At 46.4% G+C, this 25551-nt stretch overlaps 1 protein-coding gene across 1 annotated transcript in view; it reads left to right on the top strand.

Annotated features, from left to right (window-relative positions):
- The window catches only part of LOC128461428 (ephrin type-A receptor 10), an 82603-nt gene that overhangs the window by 4501 nt on the left and 52551 nt on the right, over positions 1-25551 (top strand). The window contains exon 3 of the mRNA XM_053446352.1: positions 75-747. Within this exon, the coding sequence (XP_053302327.1) occupies positions 75-747 (673 nt within the window). The remainder of the gene's footprint in view (positions 1-74; positions 748-25551) is intronic.

Below are 25551 nucleotides of genomic sequence, written 5' to 3'. Positions count from 1 at the left end.
CCCTCTTCCTCTTCACTTCACCTCCATATCAACTTCTCCTTATCGCCCCTTTTTATTCTGTCTCCTCTGTCCAGTGGGAGGAGATAAGCGGCGTCGATGAGAAGTACAAGCCCATCCGCACGTACCAGGTGTGCAACGTGATGGAGCCCACGCAGCAGAACAACTGGCTGCAGACCGGCTGGGTGACGCGGCGCGGCGGCCAACGCATCTTCGTGGAGCTGCAGTTCACGTTGAGGGACTGCAACAGCATCCCAGGCGTAGCGGGGACCTGCAAGGAGACGTTCAACCTCCTGTACGTGGAGACGGACAGAGACCTGGGGGGGGTGACCCGAGAGGACCGCTACACCAAGATCGACACCATCGCCGCCGACGAGAGCTTCACGCAGGGCGACCTGGGCGAGAGGAAGATGAAGCTGAACACCGAGGTGCGGGAGATCGGTCACCTGAACCGTAAGGGCTTCCACCTGGCCTTCCAGGACGTGGGCGCCTGCGTGGCCCTGGTGGCGGTGCGGGTGTACTACAAGCGCTGCCTGGCCACCGTGCAGAACCTGGCGGTGTTTCCCGACACGGTGGCCGAGGCGGCCTTCGCCACGCTGGTGGAGGTGCGCGGCGCCTGCGTCAACAACTCTGAGGTTGACACAGACAGCCCTCCCAGGATGCATTGCAGCGCCGAGGGGGAATGGCTGGTGCCCATTGGGAAGTGCAGCTGCAGCGCCGGCTACGAGGAGGGACACAGCAGCTGTGAAGGTAGGATCTGAATAAACAGACCAGGGGATGCTTAGATAGAGAGATGACAGTAAACAAAGAATAACAGAAGAAAATATCGGTGTATTTTTTTATTCAGTTTGTATATTTTTAAGTTCTGAAAGTTTCTTTTTCTCCATCAGCTCCAGTATAACTCGGCTGTTTTTATAAACTTTAGAGACACGAGTGAAAGTCTCTTGAAAGACGACAAATCATTTCTCAAAAAGAGAAAAACTTTGTTGATTTGCATTGAAAACTTGAAATCTTCTCTTCACACTGGATCACAGGATTCGTTCCTTTTGTTTTTAAGAACAGAATTTTATTGTGAAAGTGACGAGAGGCAGACAGATGAGGAAAAGATGAATAAACAGGAGATAGAGAGGAGTTGGAAATGAGAAGAGAAGGAGGCTGAATACTGGAGAGAATAGATGAACAGATTAAAAGAACAGAAGGAAGATGAGAGATGATCCATGTGGAAGAAAAAACTGTGAAGATATGACTGATGCTGTGAGTGTGTAGGATGTTTGGACGAAGCGTTCAGACAATTGAGAAGTTCCAGAATAGAGGTTTCATGAAATCAAATAGAGGAACAGAAAAGCTTCTCTCACTCATTGTGTTGCTTTTTTTGTTCAACACTGACAAAGATATCAATGCTCATTTGACATGTGCGTCACAAAGAGTGTTGTCACAATGTGGGAACCCTGACACACACACACACACACACAACCACACATATATGCGCTGGGTGCTGCACTCTGACGTCAACAGATCTGAATAGTATTTTGTGTATTTTGTATATTTTGTCACAAGCCATTGCTCACGCACTAGCAGCAGTTGAACGTCTGACTATTGCTGTTGGCTTTCAGCCCCCATCTTGCATTGTTGTGCGGCGCAATGTGTGTGTTGGTCTCCACGGACAGCAGAGTGTGTTCAGTCCCAGATTTCAGGAGTGTAAAAAAGTATTCATAGATGTGATGGAAATTCATCTTGAGATTTGAAATAATGAATTTCTCAGACTGGAGTTGCCATTGAGTCTTTATATCAATAAGCTCTGCAGAGGTTACACAACAAGCACGGGGGCTCAGGATAGAACAACTGGCTGCAAGTTCACAAAAGCCAGAACTTATACAAAGAGGCGTTACTTTACACACAACATGAAAAAAGAAGACATGCCAGAACTAATACAAAGAGGAGCTTCATAAAACGTAATAAGAAAAACAGATATGAAATCCTCCTGTGTGTCTATCTGCTGTAGCAAACTCCCTGTTTGCCAAGGCCACAGCAGTGAGTCACCTGGTCGGGGGATTTCCACAACCTCAGACACCGGTCAGTACAAGTTTCCATAACAATAGACAAAGTTGCACTTGATATTAAGTGATGCAGAACATTTGCTCCGCTGCAGAATTCCTGGTCCTGCTACTAAGTGGTTGACAGTCGGTGATAAGCGTGTGTGTGTGTGCAGACAAAGTGTGTGTTGTGTATTGATCTGCTTTTCTGTAAGTACCGACGATGCTGCGATGAAAGCCGAGCTGAAGACAAATTAAATCTGAGGGACGGAGGGACAGAGGGACGGAGAGACAGAGGGACAGAGGGACAGAGGGACAGAGAGACAGAGGGAGACGCTGTGGAGAGACGAGTGAAGTCAGGAAAATAACATTTGGAAAGAAACGCTGGAATAAAGGGAGAGAGGGGCAGATGAAGACAGGAGGCAAAGAGAGAGAGAGAGATCTTTGCTGTGTCTAAAGTTTAGCGAGTGTCACGGTCCATAGGGAGACAGGGCCTGCCACACACAGACACACAAACACACATTATCTCTCAATGTGTTAGTTTATCTATGGAACACTTCCCCTATAGTGGCTCGTTCCTCAGCTCAGCCGCTCTGGTATGAATATGCAGCGGCAAGCCCCCCCGACATCTCCCACTGCACCAGAGCTATTGATCAGCTGTAATGCTCCGCTAAACTGAGGAATTGCGCTGGGACCGCTCATACACACACACATAGTAAAGGACACACACTCACTGGCACGCTGCGGTTTCTGCACAAACACACACACACACACTTAGTTTGATTTAATTCTGTGTGAAACAAAAGCACTGCATCTCTCTCTCTCCCTCTCTCTCTCTCTCTCTGTGCCTGAGAGGATGGGAGGGGCAGTTTGACTTTGTGCTTGTTTCAGAATCATGCACACGCGTACTTGGACATGCAATTAGTAACACAACTACTGTAAAGCAGCTAATCGTGGCAAAACACACTGGTAAAATTACGGATTTTGTGTGTTTGTGTACAGTGTGTGTGCAGGTGTCTTATTTACTCCCGGGTCTAATTGTGTAACTGAGCGAGTGCACACGCACCAAGTGTCGGCCGCGCAGGTCAATAATATTGAATAGCCGGTGAGTAGCTCCTGATATCAGTGTAAGCAGATAGTGTTGAGAAGAGGATTAATACCTCACACGGTGTCAACACTGGATTATTCAGGATTACACTCTCTGTTGTTATAGTTCTCTCACCTTTTCTGTGGTTTCAATGCTAATGCAGCTGTAACCATACTGCTGATTTACTGATAGTGAACATTAGGATACAGTAAGTAGTTTGCAATGTGTGCTTACTGCTTGTAATAATTTAATATCTGTCTTTGTGTGTTTCCCACATCTCGAGAGCCGTTCATCTTGTCGGCTTCACGTGAATTGTTGAACGTGCAATTTGTTTTATATATATATAAACTTTGAAATAATGATGATCATGACAACTGAGCGTTCACGACAAAGTGTGCTCCTGATTATTGCGATTACAGCTGATTCTGCATATTTTGAATAAACCGGTGAACTGCTCTTATTTGAGTCCCTCAGCTGCTCTTCCCTTGCTGCAGCTCACTTTTACAGTTCCTGAGGGAAAACTGCAAACGGCTCATTCCACACATTCCACTGCTCGAGTTCTTCTACTTCTCACTTCTCCATCTTTGTGCATAATAACTGAATCACTGTCAGAAGCTGATGGATGAAATGCGTTTATCGTCAATATGTTGTTTTCACTTTGCTTTGCTTCGTCTCTTTGAACTTGAGTTTCCATAAAAGAGAATCTCGTTCAGTTTGAATTAAAGCAGAACCATGTGGCATTAGAAACTGAATGAGATGAAGTTGCTCAGAGGACCGGAACAGGGCGGCGGCTTCACAGCCTCCAGTGGTGAAAGGGAAGAGGAGGATAAATGTGCGTGTTATTGAAAATTAGCATATGTGCTCAGTCAGCTTCCTCTCGCATAACAAAGGTGAAAAAGCAGAAAGAAAGGATGGAGATTAAGAAGGAAAAGAGAGAGAAGTGTGCACACGCTGCAGCATCGTTGCCATACGTCTTGACCCTGTGTGCGTTTTACAAATGTGCACAACATGCACGTGAGGTGATGAGCGTGCACGTTCTCTCCGCAGTCATTATGAAATGCCACCAGCAGGAACAGACCCAGGGGAGAGAAGACAACACATGATGTAATAATTCACCTTTCAAATACACGTTTCATTAGCATGTGTATTAGTGTGTGTGTTTCTTTCACACTCATGAGCCTCATCCTGTTCTAATTAAGGCCGGCTGCTCTTTCTATATAATTACTGAGTGTGGCTCATGCCTTCAGCAGATTCTCTTTATTATCTCTGTTGTTTGCTGCTCTACAATCCGGCTCCAGGCAAATTCACCACCCTCCTTCTCCTTCTCCTCCTTCCCATTGCTCTGCTTCCCTCTGTAATTTACTACACGCCTTCCTTCTCCTCCCCTTCACCCCCCCCTTCCCTCATTTCTTTATTTCTTTCACACATTTACCCCCCAAGCCCCCACCCCCATGCATTCCTCACACTGCCAAAGAAGTGTGCACTTCATTTCTACCATACTGATCTTGGCGTGGCTGCACGACTTACTTTGCGTCCTCTATTCCCTCTTCTATCACTTCTTTTTACCTTTTCCCTCCTTCTCCTCCTCCCGTTCTTTCCTCTACACCAGTTCCTAATATATATTTTCTGCAAAAGGAGGTTTTCTATGTTTCTGCCCCTCGCCCCCTGTGGGAACCATGTGGCAGGGTGAGTCAGGTTAACAGGTGGAAATCTGCTGGAGAAGCTTGGAAATATATCGTGTGTGTGTCTGTGCGTGTGTGTGAGGGAGAGCATGAGGGTTGTGTATGTGTGTGTGCCCTAAAAATTTGGCACCGGTGCCCAATCGTATGGTTCTGAAGTCGCTCCCACTGTCTCACTGGTGTCTCCCTCTGTCTGTTGTCACTTCTCGTCACGTCCTCATCACCCCCCCCCCCCCCCCCCCAACTCTCTGTGTCCCACACAGAAGTCATCCCGTTGTTTCTTCTTTGACATTTCTTCTCTTCCTTTCCGTTCTTCCCTTCATCTACTTTGTGCCTTTTTATAGAAGAGCCGCCTCTCAAATCACTTACCACCCGCCTCTCTCCTTCCCCAGCGTTTGACTCCTCTTTCAATCCCCTTCTGTCTTTTATCTGACTTCTCTTTTTTCTTTTTTTATTCCCCTTCTCTTTAAACCAGCCCTCCGTGGCTCGGTGCCAGCCGTGCCCATCTGGTCAGTCCTCCCTCCCTCCGTCCCTCTCCCTCCGTCCCTCTCCCTCTTTCTCCTCTCCAGCCGCGTCACATGCTACTGTTAGTCATCCCTCTCCCCGGCTTTTCATTTTCAATAATTCATGAGACTCCTGGGAGAAAGACAAACGTGTTCTTTTGAGCCCAGCATCTGATGTATTTATTGAGCCGGCCTGCCGCACAACAAGTGGCCATTAAAAACACACTCGGACCTGCAAACATTTGCACATACTTAAAAAATGTGAAGACATTTCTCACGAAAATGAGCATTTGTATGCGAAGCTGTTAAATGTCCCCTGGTTGTTGAAAATGTGTGATGGAGGGAGGCCGAGCGTTCACCATTCATCTTCCCCAGGCCTTTGTTTACCTCTGGAGAATAAAGGAGGGAAAGAAAATGAATAAAAAAACAAGATGTTAGTGGGATGGAAAGAGATAAGTTGGGGGGGGGGGGGATAAATAGGACGAGGAATACACGGCGCTGCAGAAAAGAGCTGTCAGAGTTTTCTCACGCTCGCACGGTTTGTGAGTCGCTCTGCATAAGAGCTGAATACATAAAATATGAGCGATAAAGCTGAGGATGATTTGCAAAAAGAGAGGAAGAAGAGGTCGGACAATGACAGAAGTAAGAGGAGGAGTTTTAGGGGTTAAAAGCTAAAAGAAACATGCAGAGGTGAAGGAAGCTGAGGTGCAGGAGGAGAAAAGGGCAATGTGGAGGTGAGAAGAAGGAAAAGAGTGAAACACAAGAGAAGTCTGGCCAGAGGCAGAACGAGTGTGAAGATGGGCTGAACCTACAACATGCCTCCTCTATCCATCCATCCATCCATCCATCCATCCATCCTCCTCTCCGTCCTCGCAGCGCTCTCACTCTCCCACACCCGACTCATGAATTAACCACAGCTGACATGAATGCATCAAAGTTAGAAAAGGTTGGCGCTGCAGCTTCATCATGTTGCTACCTCACTCGACATGACGGCCTCGTTCCTCTGCAGCTCACTCAGGACCACTGAGCTGAATCTAACTTCCTGTAAAGGACAGAAACATCCTGTAGTAAAGAAACTCCTGCATATGAGAAAGTGACAGATGGGAAGTTACTAAGGAATAACAACAGATAAGGAAGACGCCTTTTCTTCTGTGTTTCATTTCCCCGATTTGAGGCTTTCATCATCAGAGTGCTGCAGTATCACAGAGGCAGGATACAACAGTGGCTGCTTGTAGCATCACTCGAACTCGTCGGAGTTGAAATGAGTTGCCTGTGATTGAATAATTGGGCTGAAAAAAAAACAAAGTGTAAATTGAGCACACAGCAGGAAATTCGAAAATCCCCGTCGAGTTATTCATTCAGCAGCAAATGAAAACAAAACAGAGAAGAGAATGGAGGAAATAAATCAAAATGGATGAATGAGGGAATATAATGGTGCACAAGAGCAGTATAATTTAGTTTTCCTTTATCTCCTCGGGGACGTATTTCTCTCATTTATGGTGCGAGAAGCATGTGGCTGTCAGTCAGTGGCTTTTTTTTTTTACAAAATGTTGCTTTCCATTGAAAATCCATTCACAGTAACACAGTAAATAAGTGTTTCTTTATTGAATGAGTGAATTCTTCTACGTCTTAAGTGAAATAATTTGTTGGATTATTTAAAAGACACATTTCCCAATCTGAACCGGCTGGAAACCACAGCTCAATAAAGTGCTTCTCACTGGGCAGTGGTGGGAAACTTCAGAGCCAATTATCTTCACAATCAAATACTGTGATGGGCACATCTGCCCCGTGTTTACAGATGTTGTAAAAGTGACTCTGCAGTTTTGTGGCTGCAGAAAAAGCCTGCTCATGTGTTCACCGAGGGAATACAGCGGAGGAAGAGGAACTTGTAATGTCAAGTGAGACGACTGGTGCCCCCCCCACCCCCCGGCTGCCCCCCCGAGAGTTGTGACTCTGGGCCGCAGCTGCTGATAAGACGCGGGTCGCGAATCCTCGGTGAGCGACTGTGACTCATGGAAGGTTCCGTGGGGACAGGCGGCCTCTTCAGCCGGAAGATAAGTTTGTAAGACTCGATTATGTCAGACTGTCTAATACTGTGTGTCCTGAAGTGACGCTGCAGAGTGACACTGGTGCCCAACACAACTTGTGGGTGTGTCTTTGTGTTTGTGCACATGTAAGGATGGATTCTGGGCCTCCAGAGACACACACACACACACACGCACATGGAATCTACCTCATCTGTTAGAAAGGATGTATTCAGGGTGAGAAGGCAGTGTCGAGCAATTGCCCCGCTGCCCCCCCCTCCGCCACCTCCATCCAGTCCCATTCAACCTCCAGTAATAACTTTCCATCTGTTCAAAATGGATGTGGGATCAGTGTATAGATCTCTCTGCCCCCACTTAACCTTGGTGAACACACTTATTCAGTCTTAACAGGAGCGTCTCAGCAGGAGAGGCATTAAAACTGTAATTATTATTTTTTGCATGCATGTGTGTCGGTGAAGTCGCAGGAATGAAATGGGGAAAAAATTATATCTTTAATGCATCTGGAGGCTCGGGAGTCGAAGGTCAGTGGATCTGCAGAATTGGTCCAGAAGACGTTTTTTTTGTCACTTTATTCAAATGGCTCCACCAGTTAGTGAGGAGCACTGGGCAGCATTCAACTTGTTGGGATTATCAACATCTTATAGTCGTATTGTCAGAATCCGATTAATCGAAATAGGATCATATATTTCTGCAGGTTTTCTTGTTTTTTATAGCTCATAGCAGATATTTACACCCGACCCCATTTCTATTTACATTCGCCCGTCTCAGGTAGATTGGATTTCTGATATTAAATCTTCATAGTTTAAACCAATAAGCTCCACAGCTGGTTTGAATTGCACTACTAACTTATTCAGTAATGTGTACTTTCAATCTAAAGGCTTAAACTTCTTTAACGAGAGTCTTTATCGGGCCCGAGACGCTCGCTCCCCACGTTTAACTTGTCTCCACCACATCGTTAGACTTTATCACAGCAGCGTCACACACTGAAGAGCTGCTGTGTACTTCCACTGCACAGTTGTCATGTATCAGGAATAAACCTTGAATAACACAAGCTTGTCGGCCATTAATGTGCATCTGTGCAAAGGTTTACACGTTGGGTTTGCGTGTGACAGGCTGTGGCACTGTCGCTGTTTGATGCTACTGTGCATATGCGACTGTGTGTGTGTGTGTGTGTGTCTGTGTGTGTGTGTGTGCCGGCTGTTGTCTCTGTATTCACAGCTCGGCAGAGGGGCCTGCAGTGAGGACAGAGTGCCCGCCCCCCTGGCTGCACAGCGAGCCTGGCATGCCAGCCTGTGCCAGCTTGGTTTCCCTTCCCCCTTCCCTCCTCGTTTTGTTGTCATTTGTCTTTGCCCTCCTCATCACGCACCCTCCCTCATGTTCACCGATACACACGCGACGCACACAAACACACACACAACCCCCCATCCCGATGAAAATGGATGGCGTTTCCAGGGACGTCTGCGCCTCCGTGTTCTAAATCCTCCACCCTACATGGACACCAATACATATGCACTACTGGCTAATGGTTTTTAAACATCCCTTTTGTTTTTATTTACATTTAATCAGATTCAAGTCCAGTGAATCACCTTTAAAGCTGCAAAGGTAAAACGTCTTTTGCATTAAAGTATTAAAAGTTAAACTTCCTGAGGTAAACAAAGCAAAAAGCTAACAACAGAAAACTCTAATAGAAAAAAGGCCTTTCAGAGATTAGGGAATTGATTTAGTGGCAGTTTTCCTTCCAGCAGTGGAAGTGAGTTAAGCCTCGAAAGTTAATGCAAACTAATTCCTACACGTTCCTGTGAAATGTGTTGATTTTAAAACACCGGCTTCAAATGATGGAAGAGCAACACGGTCCTCGGGCTTGAAGCTCACGGAGCTGGTTTTAGGATTAAATGGAGAAAAAGGCGAAAGCAAAACAACCTGCGTGTGCAACAAATTGTTGGAACAAACTTTCCAAACAAATATTTAAATTTGAGAAAACGTAGGTAAAATGTAGGACTTGAGATTCCCAGATTAGCTTTTTCCTATATCATAAACCTGTTTGATGGTTTAAGCTTCGAGGACACAGAGTCATTACAGTATTTCTCGGACTCGTGCATTTGCATCTACACACCCTCATCTACACAACGCGCTCAGGAAACAAACAACTCCACATATGTGTGCGCAGACACGGGCTTACTCCCACTCGCTGCCAGGCTCCTGTGCGTTGTTTGTTCATGAACCGCTCCATCTGCTTCTGTCTTCACGGCTAACCAAGGCCTGCCTACCACTCGTCACACACTCTCTCTCTCACACACACACACACACACACACAGAGAAAACCCACACACACATTGTTTTAATGTGTAATCATGCGTCGTTCCACAAACACCTGTCGTCCTCATTTGGACTTGACAACCCATAATCTCCTGGATGGACGGGCTCATTAACACTCAGGCTCTCGTGCATCAAATACACAAAAACCATAACTCTAGATCCACACTGTGGCTAAATCTAGTTTCATATTCTGCCGGAGTTGTGCAGGATTTTGAGTTCAAACTCCATCAATAATTGTTTCATGCTCGCTTTACCCACACACTCTCTCTCTCTCCCTCTCTCTCCCTCTCTCCCTCTCTCTCCCTCCGTCACACCCGTACTCACTCTCACTGTGGGGAGCAGTGTGAAATGATTGGCATCCCGAGGTGAGTGTTATGGGTGACATTTCCACTGTAATGCGGTATAGAAGTCTCCTGCCGAGCCTCTGCGCCGCTGTCACAATGCCAGATTGGGGGCAAGAGGTGGGCGGGGGGGGGGGTGCAGGGGTGGAGACACAGAGGCACAGGAGGGAGAGAGAGAGGGAGAGGGAGAGGGAGAGAGAGAGAGAGGATGGCAGCCTGATGGGTGAACACATACTGTACATATGCATGAAGACAGAGGTGAATCAAAATCAGTGCACACACACTTCACCTAAATACATGGGACTACATGTGTGGTCAAAAACACACTTGAAGTAAAGTAAACGTCTTTAAAGGTTCAAATCATACATGTACGCATCAAATCAAACTTTCTAAAGAGACACACTTGTTCTCTGAAGAATAGCAAAGCGACACATCCCACACAAATAATAAAAAAGAAGAGAGATGACAGTTTGAAAGACTCCGAGCTTTCATATCTTGGCCCTGCTGAGGTTTAATTTTCTGTGATGTTCCAACACCACCGAACAACAAGGAGGGAAATGAGTTGTGTGATCTGAATAGAGGATTCGCTCTTTTCAGAAGTGTCTCGAAAGGATTGGAAATATGAAGAAAAACGTCTGTCCCCTTAAATCTAAAACTAGCCTTGAATTCCAGGAACCCAAAGAAACTCATGCACACTCACTTATTAAAGTCTGTTGTGAGTAAACACAACGTGACCACAGCATGAAGCTTCACCTCGTCTAATTTCAAATGTGATAACAATACCACAGAGAAAGGATGATGCACACAAGCTGCACAATATGTTGGAATAACAGGGAGAACCAAAACCCTTTTTAATAATTAGAGATCAAGTTACATCCAGAGAGAAGTTTGCACTGATGGGTCGCATGAGGCTTTTGTCTCCCTCGCTCTTTGTGTGTGTGGTGTGTGTGTGTGTGTGCGTGTGTGTGTGTGTGTTGCGTTGCTCACCATCCAGAACAATGTAAATCTACTGTTGAATTAGTTATTTCCCCCCCCCCCCCTATCATCCATCACACAGGACACACTGAGAGGGGGGAGTGCGGAGCAGTGTGTGTCTGTGTGGCGCGGTGAACCGCCGCCGTGTTTGCACAGATTGAAAAATCAGACACGGGGAAAACACAAGTTCGCACACGCCTGCTGATGTACAGTGCATTTCTGCCAGGGCAAACACACACATGCACGCACACAGACACACATTCACTGATGTCACATACTTGTAAATATGCACAAGCACGAGGACTCATTTAATCTGCTCACACACACACGTGTGCACAAGAGCAGTGCATTGGTTTGACCTCTCCACTGTTTGTTTGTGTTTGTGTGTTCAAAGTTTGTTTGGATCAGTGAACATGCTAAGTGCAGCACTGTGTGTGTTTGTGTTTGTGTGTTGTTTGTGTGTCCATATTGCAGAGATAACACCTGGCAGCGACTGGACAAACACACACTCATCACACATGGAAACTCATTCGAGTGATGTGTTTGTGTAAGCACAGTTCAACGCACCTCTGGGTTTGTAGCTCAGCTGTAGATGTCGCGTGAGTGTTTTGGCACCGGAAAGCAACACAACACACAAACACACAAACACGCACCGAATCAATGCCGGACTTGTCGTGCGGTTTTTAACTGGCCCTGCCGGCGGTGATGGATGTTGTATTCATGGAGCCCCTCTCCGTGCTCTGGATCAAGTACTGCGAGCGTCATGCAGTCTGACACAGAGGGGACGGGTGGATGGAGGGATGACGGAGGGAAGGGAGGAGGGAAGGAGGAGGAGTGGATGACTGCAGGGAAGGAGGAGACAGCAGAACGGAGGGATTTAGGAAAGGAGAAAGAGAGTTGGGGCTGGGGGAATAAGAGAAACAGGGGCCACCTGCTTGGAGGGAAGGTCACAGTCAGCAGGGGGGGTGGGAGTCCTGCTGAGAGAGGGACACGTCACACACACACACAAAAACACAAACACACACACACACACACAAAAAACACACAATGCTTATAAATCCCAAAATAGTCCCACATCCTCTGCTCAGTTACTTTTCCAACGTTTTTAACATGAGACATGTGAAATGAAGAGCAGACACGTGAGGGATATTCATTGTCTCATCTATCTACTTGACACTTCAGCCTTTTGCTGTCCTACTGCAACACACACACACACACACACACACACACACACACACACACACACACACACACACTTTCAAGCAGCCTCGCCCGCTCACTGTTTTTATTTGTCCTTCCCTCGTGTTGTCTCATCCGGCCGGCCCCTCATCCATCCCAGCGTCGTTACTTTCATTTGGCACGTGGATAAATCTCATCCCGGTTTATGAGGCAGCAATTGTGAGGCAGATAGAGGCAGATAGAGCAGGCAGCCGACTATTAGAGGCAGAGACAGATGGAAACGAGGGGAAGAAGACGGTGAAACGAGCAGACTAGCTGCTAAAGAGGAAGAGGAACCAGCAGACAGGGAGCCTGTAAGACAGACGTGCACTCGTTGGCTGTTAAAAAGACAAACGTTGGCATTTTGAAGAGTGAATAGAAGCAGTTTAAGTTGCACAAGTATTCAGAAAGTTGAGACGAGGCCTGAGTTGGTCTAGAACATTGGGAGTATGGGTGAGAGTCTTAAAGATCCAGGCCACCATGTTCTTCCAGGAAAGATGTCGTCAAACCCTCGTGACAAAGAAATGTAATTAACTCTGGATATTTTACAGTTTAACAATAAACTTGAATTGCGTATGCGACACATGCACCAGTGCCCCATGGTCCCTGCACCAGTACCCCATGGTCCCTGCACCAGTACCCCATGGTCCCTGCACCAGTACCCGGGCCCTGCACCAACAACTGCAGTCCAAACCACTTAGAGAGTGAAACTCCAGTGAAAGAAACTCTCACAGTCGGCTAAAAACTGATTTCCCAGCCGGCAGTTGACAAAAAGCCTGAGTTTCCTCTTGATTTCCTGAGCAGCGAACACACACCTGCTGAGGTTGATACTGCACTCGCCTTCAAAAGGCTGCTGCTCTGTGTGTGGTAAATGCAGCGGTCAGGGCGGCCTGCAGAAAGCCTGTGTCAGAGCTGTAAGTGACTATAAAGGAAGTGAAGGCTCCCACTTTCCTCTCTTTATGGTTCCTTCATCCTGTGGACACCCAGGTCCTGTGGGATGGAAGTGGTCTGGGAGTAGATTTCCCAGTAGGATCAACTCTTCCACTGCAGTGAATGAATGAGATGTGGTCATTTCTTTAGGATAAATGCCCTCAGGCCGGCACTTCTCGAAATACAGTCGCCATCACTGAATTTGCTGAAGTAAGCGTTCCTCATTTTTTTTTTCTTCCATTTTTAGTGTTTTAAGTTATTATCCTGGACGCCCTCGGGGACTGGTAATTTTCAGAATGAAAGAGGGGGTTGATTTCAGTGTCATTAAAGCAGCGCTCCGCTCAGTAATAAAAATCATTTGAAGCTCGCCTCGTATACGCTCGATATTAATGGCTTTATTAAAAAAAAAAAAGAAAAACTGTTTTCCATCCTGTCAAGCCGATGTATTCATTTGAAGCAAATCGAGCGGCGGCTGCATGAATCAGGCTGAGCTGCTGCAGCAGATGTCTCTCTGTGTGTCTGTGCCAACCTGAGGGGACGTCCTCCATCAGGACAGGACAAATTCACCCGGCCCCTGGGGCTGCCTGAGGGGACATGGTGGACTCTCCCTGTCCCGTCTGCAGGAGAGACTCAGAACATCTCACTTAACCAGCGGGAGACACAACGCTGGAGGTTCAACACGGAGACGTCAGGGAGGAGCTGTGGGCGTCTTAATGTAGAAAATATAATGGTAGTAGATGCTGGTGATTCGGAATATGAATAAATAAATAAAATGAAACCATTAATCAAAGTTATTTATACAGTATCCATGTCTGTTTGCCAAATAAATATTTATTTTCCAGAAATATGCAGAAAATCTACATTTATGTTTTGAAAAAAGTTTAATTTCTTAGTCCAAACTCTAAATATTTGTGTTAAGTTAAAATATAAAGCTCATATTCCCTTTCTTTGTCATCACGGTTTGTAAAGGACATATTTTTATTTAGTTATTTTTAAAGATGTGTTCTGATTTATCTGTATTGGATCGTTTTTTCAATCCTGAACATCAGCATCGCTCCCAAAAGAATCCATGTCAGTCGGGCTCTAATTACATTTAGTTAATAGCAGCTGTCGAATCCTCATCATTGGAAAACATTTAAAAAATGATTAATATGTGAGAGTGAACTTTATTCTGCAGTTTGGTTGAATTTCTGTGACACACATTTATTTTATACGACGCCTGTGAAATGTCAAAAACCAGGATTTGTCTGTCGTCGAGTTTTGACGAGTGTCTCAGTATTTAAGGGATGTGAGTCTCGGAGCTCACACGGTTTTAATGTCACGCTTTATGTGCGATTGTGCGTTTGTGCGTGTGTGTGTGTTTGTGTGTGACGAGTGGCCGCTGCGACTGGTGTCCCCTCCATCTGTGCTACGGGTCCCCGGGGGCCTCTAGACGCTCTCTGATGGCACATCAGAGGCCCCCACCTATAAACACAAGCATTAATAACTCTCTCTCTCTCTCTCTCTCTCTCTCCGCTGGCTGACTGTTGTTTATATGGCTGTAAAATTCAATTAGGCTTTAGGGGAGTGGGCCGGCCCACATTACTGGCTGCCAGGGTGACATTTCATTTGCAATGAATCATGGGCCAGAGGAGGACCGGGCCGGCGAGCAAAACAACACTTCTCCTCTCCTATCTCCCCCCTCTCCTCCTTCTTCTTCTCCTCCTACTCCTCCTCCTCATCCACTTCTTCTTCCTTTCTTTCCTTTCTGCACGTCTTCACTTACTTTACGACCTCTCCCGGTTGCTTCGGTGCATAAAGCCTTCTCCCTCTTTTTATTTCCCCTCCTGAGTTGTGACGCTGAGAAAACCTCCAGAGCTCACTCTTGTTTACTGTCGGCTGTCCACGCGACTGTGGTTGTGTGTTCACTTTCTCTTTTTTTCTTCTCCTCGCTGCATTTATTCTCTCCGTCTTTGCCCCTCTCTTACTTCCTCTCTGCTTCTCCTGCCGTCCCGTCGTAGCACTGTCATCAGGATGGTCACCTGATGTTTCATCCCTTTGTTCCTGCTCCTCTTTCCCTCCCTCTACGCTTTTAAAACCCTCCTTCATCCTTTCTTCCCCCCCTCCTCTCCTCCCACCTCACTCCCTCCTTGCACCCCACCTACCTGCCTCCTTTTGATTGAGGCAGGGACCTCACCACTTCAGCCCCTGAAAACAAAAACCCCTTAAACAACAACAAAAAAAGAGAAAGAAAATGTCTCATCACATTTTCACATGCGTCACTTTGCCTGGCACAAACAGTCTCGGGCGGTCGCCGCTGCCAGAAGGGTTTTGGGACCAGGCCAGCTCTGCCTTGGGGACACGACAGAGAATTAGATGTAAGGATTTCCAAGAGTGCAGCAACTTGTAAGTCAGAAAGTGATGGATTCTGGGAGTTTTTCTGACCGGCACCACGTCAGTGCATTATTTAAAACAGACACAAAGAAAGAAAAAGGAAATCTGGTTAAGACCACAGAGAAGTGAGATGAGAAATTTCATCTCGTGCTCATTAGGGCGGTGTAAACAGAGCGGAGTGAATGGGGTGAATGAGGAAAGCATCCAGTAACACTCTAAATTAATGCATAAGCTGCCTTTCTGATTACACAGCCGAGGGATTCTACATAAATCGAGGATAAACTGTGAATAATCTAATGCGCCGACTTCCTCGCTGAGGAGGTATTAGTGTCGCCTTTAGAAACATGCTTCTGAAAACCTACCAGAACTTTGGTTCCTCTCAATTCAATCTACCAGAAACAGGCCGGGGACTCGTTCTGGGTTCCGTGCGTTAAATCAGGGAACAGGATTAATAATGCATGTTGAGTGCTCTGATTTTAGTTTGTTCCTTTGTTCCCTGAGTGTAAAGTTTGGGTCTTTTTTAGATTTGTGTTTTTGTGTGAGTCAGGAGAAGAGTTTTTGTATAAGTTGTAATGTACACACACACACGCAAACTTGATTTTTTTTGGGGTGTTTGTGTTTCCCTCACTTTTCGATTAATTACCTGGAAGCTACAAATAGTTGAACCTGTCACAGTTTTAAATTATTGTTCTAGCAAATAATCAAAAAAACAAATTATTTCAAATAACAAACAGAACATCATCAAATCATTATTGAAAAACAAATTAAACAGTAAACGTATGGTATCCTTGTGAGATCAATTTAGTACGTGAGTTTATGTTTTCAATCATGTCGGTTGGTTTGTTTATGAATCAGCTGGATGACTCACAGGTCAGGAAACAAATCACTAAACTTTTCATGTTGGTCCAGGACCTTTTCATAACTTTCTTTAACTACAATTATTTTGTCTCCTTTAGTGGATCTGAATGTCAAATAACCAGGATCATATTTCAAAGTTTAAACCTTTTCGGTCGTTTTAAGTCGTTTTATTGTCTGTGAATTTGTCAGTCAGTTAAAATTGAAGTCTGACAATCACACAGTTCAAACAACTTCTCTTGTTCTTCTCCTGTTTAACATCAATATAAGTTCAGAGTCTGGTTCATCTTATTTTAGTTTCCTCTGATGAAAGCAAACTCAAATCTGAGCTACTTTTGATTTTACACTCTCCACCGCAGCATTTAAAAGTCTGCGATGATCTGAATCCTGATTCTTATATCAACACAATGATTGCTAACATCTGCCTGGTAACTCGTCTGCATGCAAATGGGTTGATCGTCCGTCCTCTGATCGTCAGTTCACAGAAGACACTAAACGTCCTCCTGTCCACTCCCGGTCCCTATAAACCCGTCCTGTAGCCGGTTTACGAGCCATGTGATCGTCATGTGACACAACAGAACGGCTGTGAGTTCACGCCGCCGGGGGAGCGGGATGGAAGCAGTAGATTTACGGTGGCGGCGGGGGGGGGGGGGGGGGGCTCGCCATGTGACTCCTCCGATAAGACCGGCCTAGGGAACAAACGGTAAATTTTCTCCGCCCAAGAGCTCCGCCGCTGACCTTCAGGTGTCGGTATTTGCATGACATCAGGTGTGTGTGTGTGTGTGTGTGTGTGTGTGTGTGTGTGTGTGTGTGTGTGTGTGTGTGTGTGTGTGTGTGTGTGTGTGTGTGTGTGTGTGTGTGTGTGTGTGTGTGTGTGTGTGTGTGTGTGTGTGTGTGTGTGTGTGTGTGTGTGTGTGCGCGTGATCGTCTGATTGTCCTCTGAACTCAGCCAGCTTTAAAAATAGGATCTCATTTCATATTCCGGTTGAGATGTACCATGCAGATTGCTTTTATAATGCAGTTATCACCATGACACACAAACGCGTGCACACAAGGGAACACGGGTAGGTACACATGCAGGCAATTCTGCCATACACACACACACACACACACACACACACACACACGTCTTCAGTGAGTCGGCCCCTGCTCCCAGTTTAGGGATGAGTCCTGTAGGGAAGGTGATCTTTATTTAAATCCAGTTGTCTGTGCTCAATCCTAATCTCCTCCCTCAGACAGAAGGGATTTCTCCTGCTCCACCCACTGATGTGATTCACACTGGGAGGGGGGAGGGAGGGAGGGAGGGCATGGGGCGATGAAGGGGTGGTGGTAAAAGTGAGTGATGGGAGATGGATAGGATGCAGGAGAATGATATCAGTCTTTGAAAAGGGCGGCGAACACAAAGGCAAAGGGCTGCAAATGGAAGAGCACGGGGGTTCGAGGAAAAGCGCCCGGAATGAGACATTAGTTGTGTGTTTGTGTTGATGTTGAGCTGAGGGCCGAGTCTGTACGAGGTTGTGTGTCGTCGTTTGTTTTTGGTGGGGTCGGCATCTCCATTACCCCAAAGGGCCGCAGCAAAGCATCGTGGGTGACAAATCTTCAAAGAGCCATAACTCCTGGATCCTTGCACCTCAAATAAAAAAGCACAATTTAAAGGTTAAGTTCACAGATAATTCAAGTCTTAACACAATCCTCACATGACCACAGGTTCCAATTGTGATTCCTGGAGCCACGTTCATTTCTCACTGAAGACTGAACCTGTGGAATATACACATATATTCATTATTATACATTTCTATGGAATTAATGTTTGCACAGAAACAGATCTGTGGGTTCTCTCTTAATCGGCCAAATATATACAAACAAATATATATCACTAAGAGGCCAAATATGGCATTTCTGAGTTTCCATCTTGACTTATAAACTCTGTTATGCTTTGGTGAAATATTTATCCAGACATTAGTCATTAGAAAAAATGGCAATGAATCCTAAGATCTCATTATCAAACCTTGGAGACAAATAATAGGTTTAATATTCTACAGTTTAACAATAAACTTGATGAAAGAAAACATAAATATAATCAAATAGAACTTAGATGAAGCAGAGAAACGTCTTTTTTTTAATTAAAATATAACAACAAAATCAAATCTGTTCAGCGTTGTTTATTCTGTATAAGAAAAGTTATTCATAAATATATAAACCAGTTTCTTTCTTTCTGATGTTTTGGATCTATAACCCTTCAGTTATATATACCAGGGGGGGGGGGGGGGGGGGTTGCTGCATGCATGTGTTCTGCAGCTCTAATTAAATTTTGACCGGCACCGTGTGTGACACTCTCAGCATGTTCTCCGCTCTGATTGGCCCAGGCATTCTGCATGGCCACACAGCATCACCGAGATAATTCCTCCACCAAACTAACTCCTCATCCCCCTGAGTCGCCTCTCAACTTTCTCTCTCTCTCTCCATACTCTCGCTCGCTTGCTCGCTCACCCCTGCCCCAACTTTCTCCCCCCTCCCCCCTTGTCTCCTTCACCCTTCAGCCGTTCTTTCCCAGAGACAAAAAGTTTTCCACCCCCTGTTTGAGGGATTGGATCGATCCATTGTCAGACCTCCCGCCGGCGTCCTCGACCGCTGGGCCAAACCATTAAACTCCACATGGGGGGATTACGCTTCGTTCCTCTCTGTATTCTTCTTCTCTTGTTTTTCGACCGCTCCCCCCTTTCACTGCCGTGCCCCCGTGTCCTTCAGCTGCTTTGTGTGTTCCTACGTGTGTGTATCTGTCCGAGGCCCTGCCTGCGACTCACAGGAGGAAGATGCCAATTAACACTTGGGCAGAGGATGATGCTGAGTCTGTGTGCATTGTACTACTTTATTCCTTTTTGATCAGTTGCTCAACAAACATGCAACTGCAAAAGTTAGGATAGACAACTGTGTGTGTGTGTGTGGGTGTGTGTGTGGGTTCGTGGGTGGGGGGCCCAGAAAAGTCCACCCCCTGATTGGACGAGTCAATACACAGTGTGAAAAAGGCAATAACCCCTGATGGCAAACCTCTTATCGCCCATCTCGTCTTCCCCTCTTTATCTCTCTCTTTCTATCTCTCCATCTCTTTCTATCACACAACCTCTCTCTCTCTCTCTCTCCTCTTCCACTCATGTGTGCCTTAGAAACACTCAGTTTGTTTTGTCTTGTTAAATCACTGGAGGAGAGGAAACAGTAGGTGGACATGTACTCTCACTTCTCGACCAGGGGCGTCGGCATCACCCTGAAATCTGCAAACACACAACACAAGTGTTTCGACTCTAGGAACTTTTTCCTGGAACTTGGAACCTTTATAGGAAGTACCAGGGTCTTGATAAGGTTCCAGGTAAATCTTTTTCAACCCAAAAAATGAACATCAGTACCAAAACGTTCGGGGTTAGGGCTTTCTATTTATATTTCAGATCAGCCATAATTTCTAAAAACCTTTAAAACAGACTTTACCTGCAGGTCATGTCTGGAAATGGCATACGAGTGGCCGGTCGAAGCCTTTGCATCACTCTCTGTGTGTCTTTATACACTCGGTCAAGTTTGTGTGTGTGAGTGCGCGTGTGTGTGTGTGTTTGTGTTGTGGGATTTGTTTTCTTCTAACCCTGCAGAACTCTTGATTCCTGCTGCCCTGCTCCCCAAAGACACATTTTGTCACTTTGTCATTTGTCATTCTGCAGTCCCCTACGGCTGGCTGGCTTTTCTTGTGTGGGTCTGTGTGTGTGTGTGTCTGTGTGTGTGTGTGTGTGTGTGTGTGTGTGTGTGTGTGTGTGTGTGTGTGTGTTCTGCTGGACACAACACAGCTGCAGCCCTCATTCTGGCCTCATTACTTCACACTTCACTCCTCTCTGCTCCTCCCAACATAATCTCAGCCTCCCCTCTCTCCTCCTCTATGGTCTCCTCCATCGACACCTTTTCTCCCTCTAGATGTTTCCTTCACGGACACTCGAGGCCAGAAAGTGTCGGAACAGTTGAACAGTTCTTCAGCCTCTGAGCCTTCAGCACATTCAATTTCAATAAAATTACAGAAACTGCATCAAAGTTCCACATCTCAGCTTTAATTGGAGTAAGATTACATTAATAAAGGAACAAGTGAACGGACACAATCTGAGTTAAATATCATCGGAGTGAGGAAACGTGACGATAACCGACTCTTTCATTCTTCCGTCACTGTCACAACCTAGGGTGGGAATGACATACAAAACACGGACGTGGTACCAGGTAATACTAAGGTTTTATTTCAGATTTCGTTCCCTACAATTGTTCAGCCCAAGTCAAGTTAACAAAAACGTCTGCAACCAATCAATACACGACGCACAGGTACGAAACAAAAGATTAACACAACACTCCCGCTGCTGGGCCAAGACCAGCCTCCAGCCGTCTCTGCTGCAGGTCCAACAACCCCGATGGAGGAGGAGCCAGAGCCTTTTAACCAGTCCGGGACCTGCGCGCCGGGTGCACCCAGTTACAGCTCATCAGCCAAAACAGCCAATCTGCATACAGCGATCAGAGGGCACAAACAGGGGGTTAGATACAATACCGGCACAGGCCAGCAGGCCGTCACACCCTCCCCCTAAAAAGATGGAAACCCCCCCCCCAGGTTTTCACCTGTCCCAATGTTTACACAATAAACAAAAACAAAATTCAGTTAAACATATAAACATTACTCAGCACACATAGGGGCTCGTGACAATGCATCTGCAACTACATTGTCAGAGCCCCTAACGTGGCGAATATCCAAGTTGTATGGCTGAAGAAAGAGACTCCATCTCATCAGCCGTTGGTTTGGGTTCTGGAGAGAATGTAGAAAGGTCAGTGGGTTATGGTCGCTATAAATAACCACGGCCGAACAATGCCCACCCACATACACCTCGAAATGCTGGAGTGCCCATACGAGCGCGAGGGCCTCCTTTTCAATCACAGAATAATTCAATTGGTAATTCTTGAATTTTCGCGAAAAGAAACATACAGGATGTTCTACGCCAGTGTCATTTTCTTGTATCAACACCGCTCCAGCGCCGACGTTACTGGCATCCGTTTGAATTTTAAATGGTTTGTCCAGTCGTGGAGCCATCAAAACGGGTGCAGAGCTTAACAGAGCTTTAACCGAGTCAAACGCGTTTTGACAGGTGTCTGTCCACGTATAAGTGGCCTTTGCTTTTAACAAACTAGTCAATGGCGCGACTACGGACGAAAAGTTTCTGCAGAAGCAGCGGTAAAAACCCACCATCCCGAGGAAGCGCATTAATTCGCGTTTTGTAGCAGGAACAGGGAACTCGTCAATAACCTGTACTTTGGCCCGGATGGGGAGCACTTGCCCCTGCCCCACTACCTTACCCAGGTAGGTCACGGTCGCTCCAGCAAACTCACACTTGGCTAGATTAACCGTGAGCCGTGCCTGTGCCAGGCGCGCGAGGAGCAGTCGCAAGCGCTCCAGATGTGATGACCAGGTATTACTGACCGTAACCACATCATCCAAATAAACAGTTACCCCTTCCAGCCCAGCCACAACACGATTCATTAATCTTTGAAATGTCGCTGGGGCATTACGCAACCCAAATGACATGACACGATACGAAAATAACCCTTTAGGTGTGATAAAAGCGGAAACTTCACGAGCCCTCTCAGTTAACAGCACTTGCCAATATCCTTTAAGGAGATCTAATTTTGTGACGAATTTGGCTGCTCCGACTTCATCAATACAATCCTCTATACGAGGTAAAGGAAACGAATCAGGTTTGGTTACAGCATTTAGTTTGCGATAATCAGTACAAAAACGAAACGTACCGTCAGACTTTTTAACCAATAAGCATGGCGAAGACCAGCTGGAGAAAGACGGTTCAGCTAAGTTATTGTCAAGCAAATACTGAACCTCTTCGTCCTGACTTTCCTTTTTCCCGATAGGCACTCGATAAAAACGCTGCCGGATGGGCTCAGCACCCCCCACATCGATATCGTGCTCCAGCAAATCAGTCTGTGTGGGCACATCAGAGAACAACACTTTAAACTCCCCAAGCAAATCAGTGAGCTCTCGGCTCTGAATCGAATTTAAATGTTTTAGGACTGACCGCATGGCTAGCAATGTCTCGGAATTCTTTAAACGTCCTTGTAACACACAATCATCGGTTGTGTTAAGCTCCTCCCCCTCTGATGCTGCCACCATCAAAGGTGCGCGAACCAGAAAGGAGCTGTCCACTAGCACCTGAGAGGAGCTGTCCACTAGCACCACGGGATCGATCGTTTTCCCAGCGTGCCGCTCCTCCCGATTATAGAACGGTTTCAAGAGATTGACGTGACATCTTTGAGCGCAATTCCTCCTATCCGGGGTCGAGATCATGTAATTATCATTTGGGCCACAATGCAGGACCTTATAGGGCCCAGCGTACTTGGCCTGAAACGGTGAACCAAGTACCGGAAGCAGCGCGAGCACTAAATCACCAACAACAAACGTTCTGTGCTCAGTGCGACGATCGAACAGTGTTTTCATTTTTTTCTGAGATTCCTCCAACCGTTCCCTAGCCATTCTCCAGGCAGAGGACAGACGGCGGCGGAACCCCAGAACATATTCAGACAAATTATCAGGCGGCTCTGAATCAGTCCATTTATCATGGAGCACTGACATTACCCCACGCACACGGTGTGCAAAAACAAGATCATTTGGACTAAAGCCAGTACTTTCATGAGTGACCCCCCTGGCTGCTAACATCAGCCATGGCAGGCCCTCCTCCCAATCGCAACCTAACTCGACACAATATGCACGAAGCAGTGATTTCAGCGTTGAATGAAAGCGCTCCAAAGCACCTTGGCTCTGAGGGTGATAAGCGGTTGCCAGATTTTGCTTAACCCCCAATTGCCTGAGAACGTCTTTGAACAATTTTGATGTAAAGTTACTCCCACGATCAGATTGAACAACTTTCGGCAACCCGAAAGTTGAAATAAATTGACTCAGTGCTTTCACAATTGCTTTCGTGTTAATAGAACGTAATGGAAAAGCAGCTGGGTAGCGAGTGGTCTGGCACATAACCGTGAGCAGGTACTCACAGCCTGTTTTAGAGCGAGGTAGAGGCCCAACATTGTCAATGATAAGGTGCTCAAAAGGTTGACTCGCAGTCGGAATCGGACGCAACGGAGCCGGCTTCAACGTCACATTGGGTTTCCCTGTCAGTTGACATGTTATGCATGTTTTGACAAAACTGGCAACGTCGCGCTTAACTCGCGGCCAGTGGAAATAGTGCAAAATGCGATCATACGTTTTCTGTACACCGGCATGACCAGCGAGCTTATCATGAGCGGTTTCGAGTACCAGCGGACGAAACTTAGCAGGCACCACCACCTGGACAATTGGATCACCAACAAAACAATCGGCGTGAGGAGACCATTTCCTCAACAACACGCCGTCTTTAATGAAGTAGCCCCCAGCCTTATTCCGAATTTCATTGTCAACGAGTTCAAACAGAGATTTCAATGTCTCATCTGATTTCTGCTCTTCTGCCAATTCCTCACGTGATACAGAGACCGGATAATCCGCGAGCGAAAAAGATTTTGATTTAGTTGACTGCACTCTCTCGGTCTCAGTTCTTCGACTGGCAGAGCGAGTCACTACACATGCGGTAAACACCTTTGGATACTTTTTCGCACTCTCGTCGGTGGACAGCGGCTCTTCAGTAACCACCAGAGGAGAAGACGTATCTGACCAGATGCGTCTACCTGCCAGCTGGTTCCCAAGCACCAATGAGATCCCTTCAATAGGAAGTGCAGGCCGAACACCAAGCTCCACGTTACCCTCCACTAGCTCACACTCCAGAGAGACATTATGCAACGGCACTGAAATTGTGTTTAAGCCAATTCCACGAATTAACAGCGAATTTCCCGTGTAAGACTCATTAGAGAAAGGCAACACCGACCCTAATATGAACGACCCACTAGCCCCAGTATCCCTCAAAATTTTCACTCGGATTTTATGACCACCAACAAGTGACACAAAGCCATCAGAGATGAATGGGTCAAACGTCACCTCGCGGTCTGCCACACACGCAGAGGCGCACGCCAGCCTGTGGTCAGGCACTGGAACAGCCAGGATCGAAGCCTCAGCAGTCGTGTTAAACGATTGAGCTTTCTTTGCTTTGAGCACTGGACATTGCCTCAACCAATGACCTTTTTCAAAACAATAACCACACGTATCCTTATCCAGAGCAGGCCTTTGCATCGGCTGATATCTTTGAGCAGACCGCTGCTCCTGAGCTTGAGGCACCGGTATAACATTAGGCCATGACCGAAAATTACCTCTATCCATTTTTGTACGATCTAAACGTGAACGGTGCGTCAGCTCCCATTCATCAGCCAGCACGGCTGCCTCAGAAGCAGTGCGCACCTTACGCTCCACAATGTACGTAGCGACACCTTCGGAGAGCGTGTTCTTATACTGTTCTAACAAAAATAGATCGACTAACTCATCCAATGTAGTAATATTTTCGGATCTCCGCCAACGAGCAAACTGCAAAGTTAAAGCTCTCACGAAATCAACATTCGTTTGCTCGTATATCCTCCGGACACTGCGGAACAGAACACGGTAAGCCTCTGGCACCAGCTCGTATGCTTTAAGCACTGCAGCTTTCACTTTATCATAAACCTGACTGTCTGCCACAGACAGTGCCGCATAGGCGAGCTGAGCGCGGCCGGTCAACACACACTGGAGGAGCAAGGTCCTCTCCACATCTGACCAACTGTGCGCATCAGCTACCCGCTCGAACAATTGAAAAAAAGTGTCCACATCAGCCTCTCTAAACGGTGGAACTAACCGAATCTTCCTTTCAACATCTAAATTTGCCGTAGGTGCCTGGCCACCTGGAATTCTACCCTCCCGCAGCAAATTGATGCGCTGTTGCTCTTGATCCAGCTTTATTTTCTCAACCTCTTGTGTGAGACGGATTTTCTCAAGCTCCGTACGTTGCTCTCTATCAAGGCAATTTTTCTCAAACTCCTGCGTGAGACGGATTTTCTCAAAATCCGTCTCCCGCTGCATGACCAGCAGAGCCTTTTGCTCCTCAAAAGTAAACGCTTGTGGTTCAGATGGTGTCGCTGTAGTTATAAGCACCTGCTGATCCACTAACCCGGCCACAACTACACACCTAACGCTCTCTTTTAATCTCCTTTGTATCACGGAAACGACGATGTT

The sequence above is a fragment of the Pleuronectes platessa genome, chromosome 18, assembly GCF_947347685.1.
Source record: "Pleuronectes platessa chromosome 18, fPlePla1.1, whole genome shotgun sequence".
Taxonomy (NCBI): Eukaryota; Metazoa; Chordata; class Actinopteri; order Pleuronectiformes; family Pleuronectidae; genus Pleuronectes; species Pleuronectes platessa.
The sequence above is the reverse complement of the archived record's forward strand: the minus strand, read 5'-3'. Positions and strand labels throughout refer to the sequence as shown.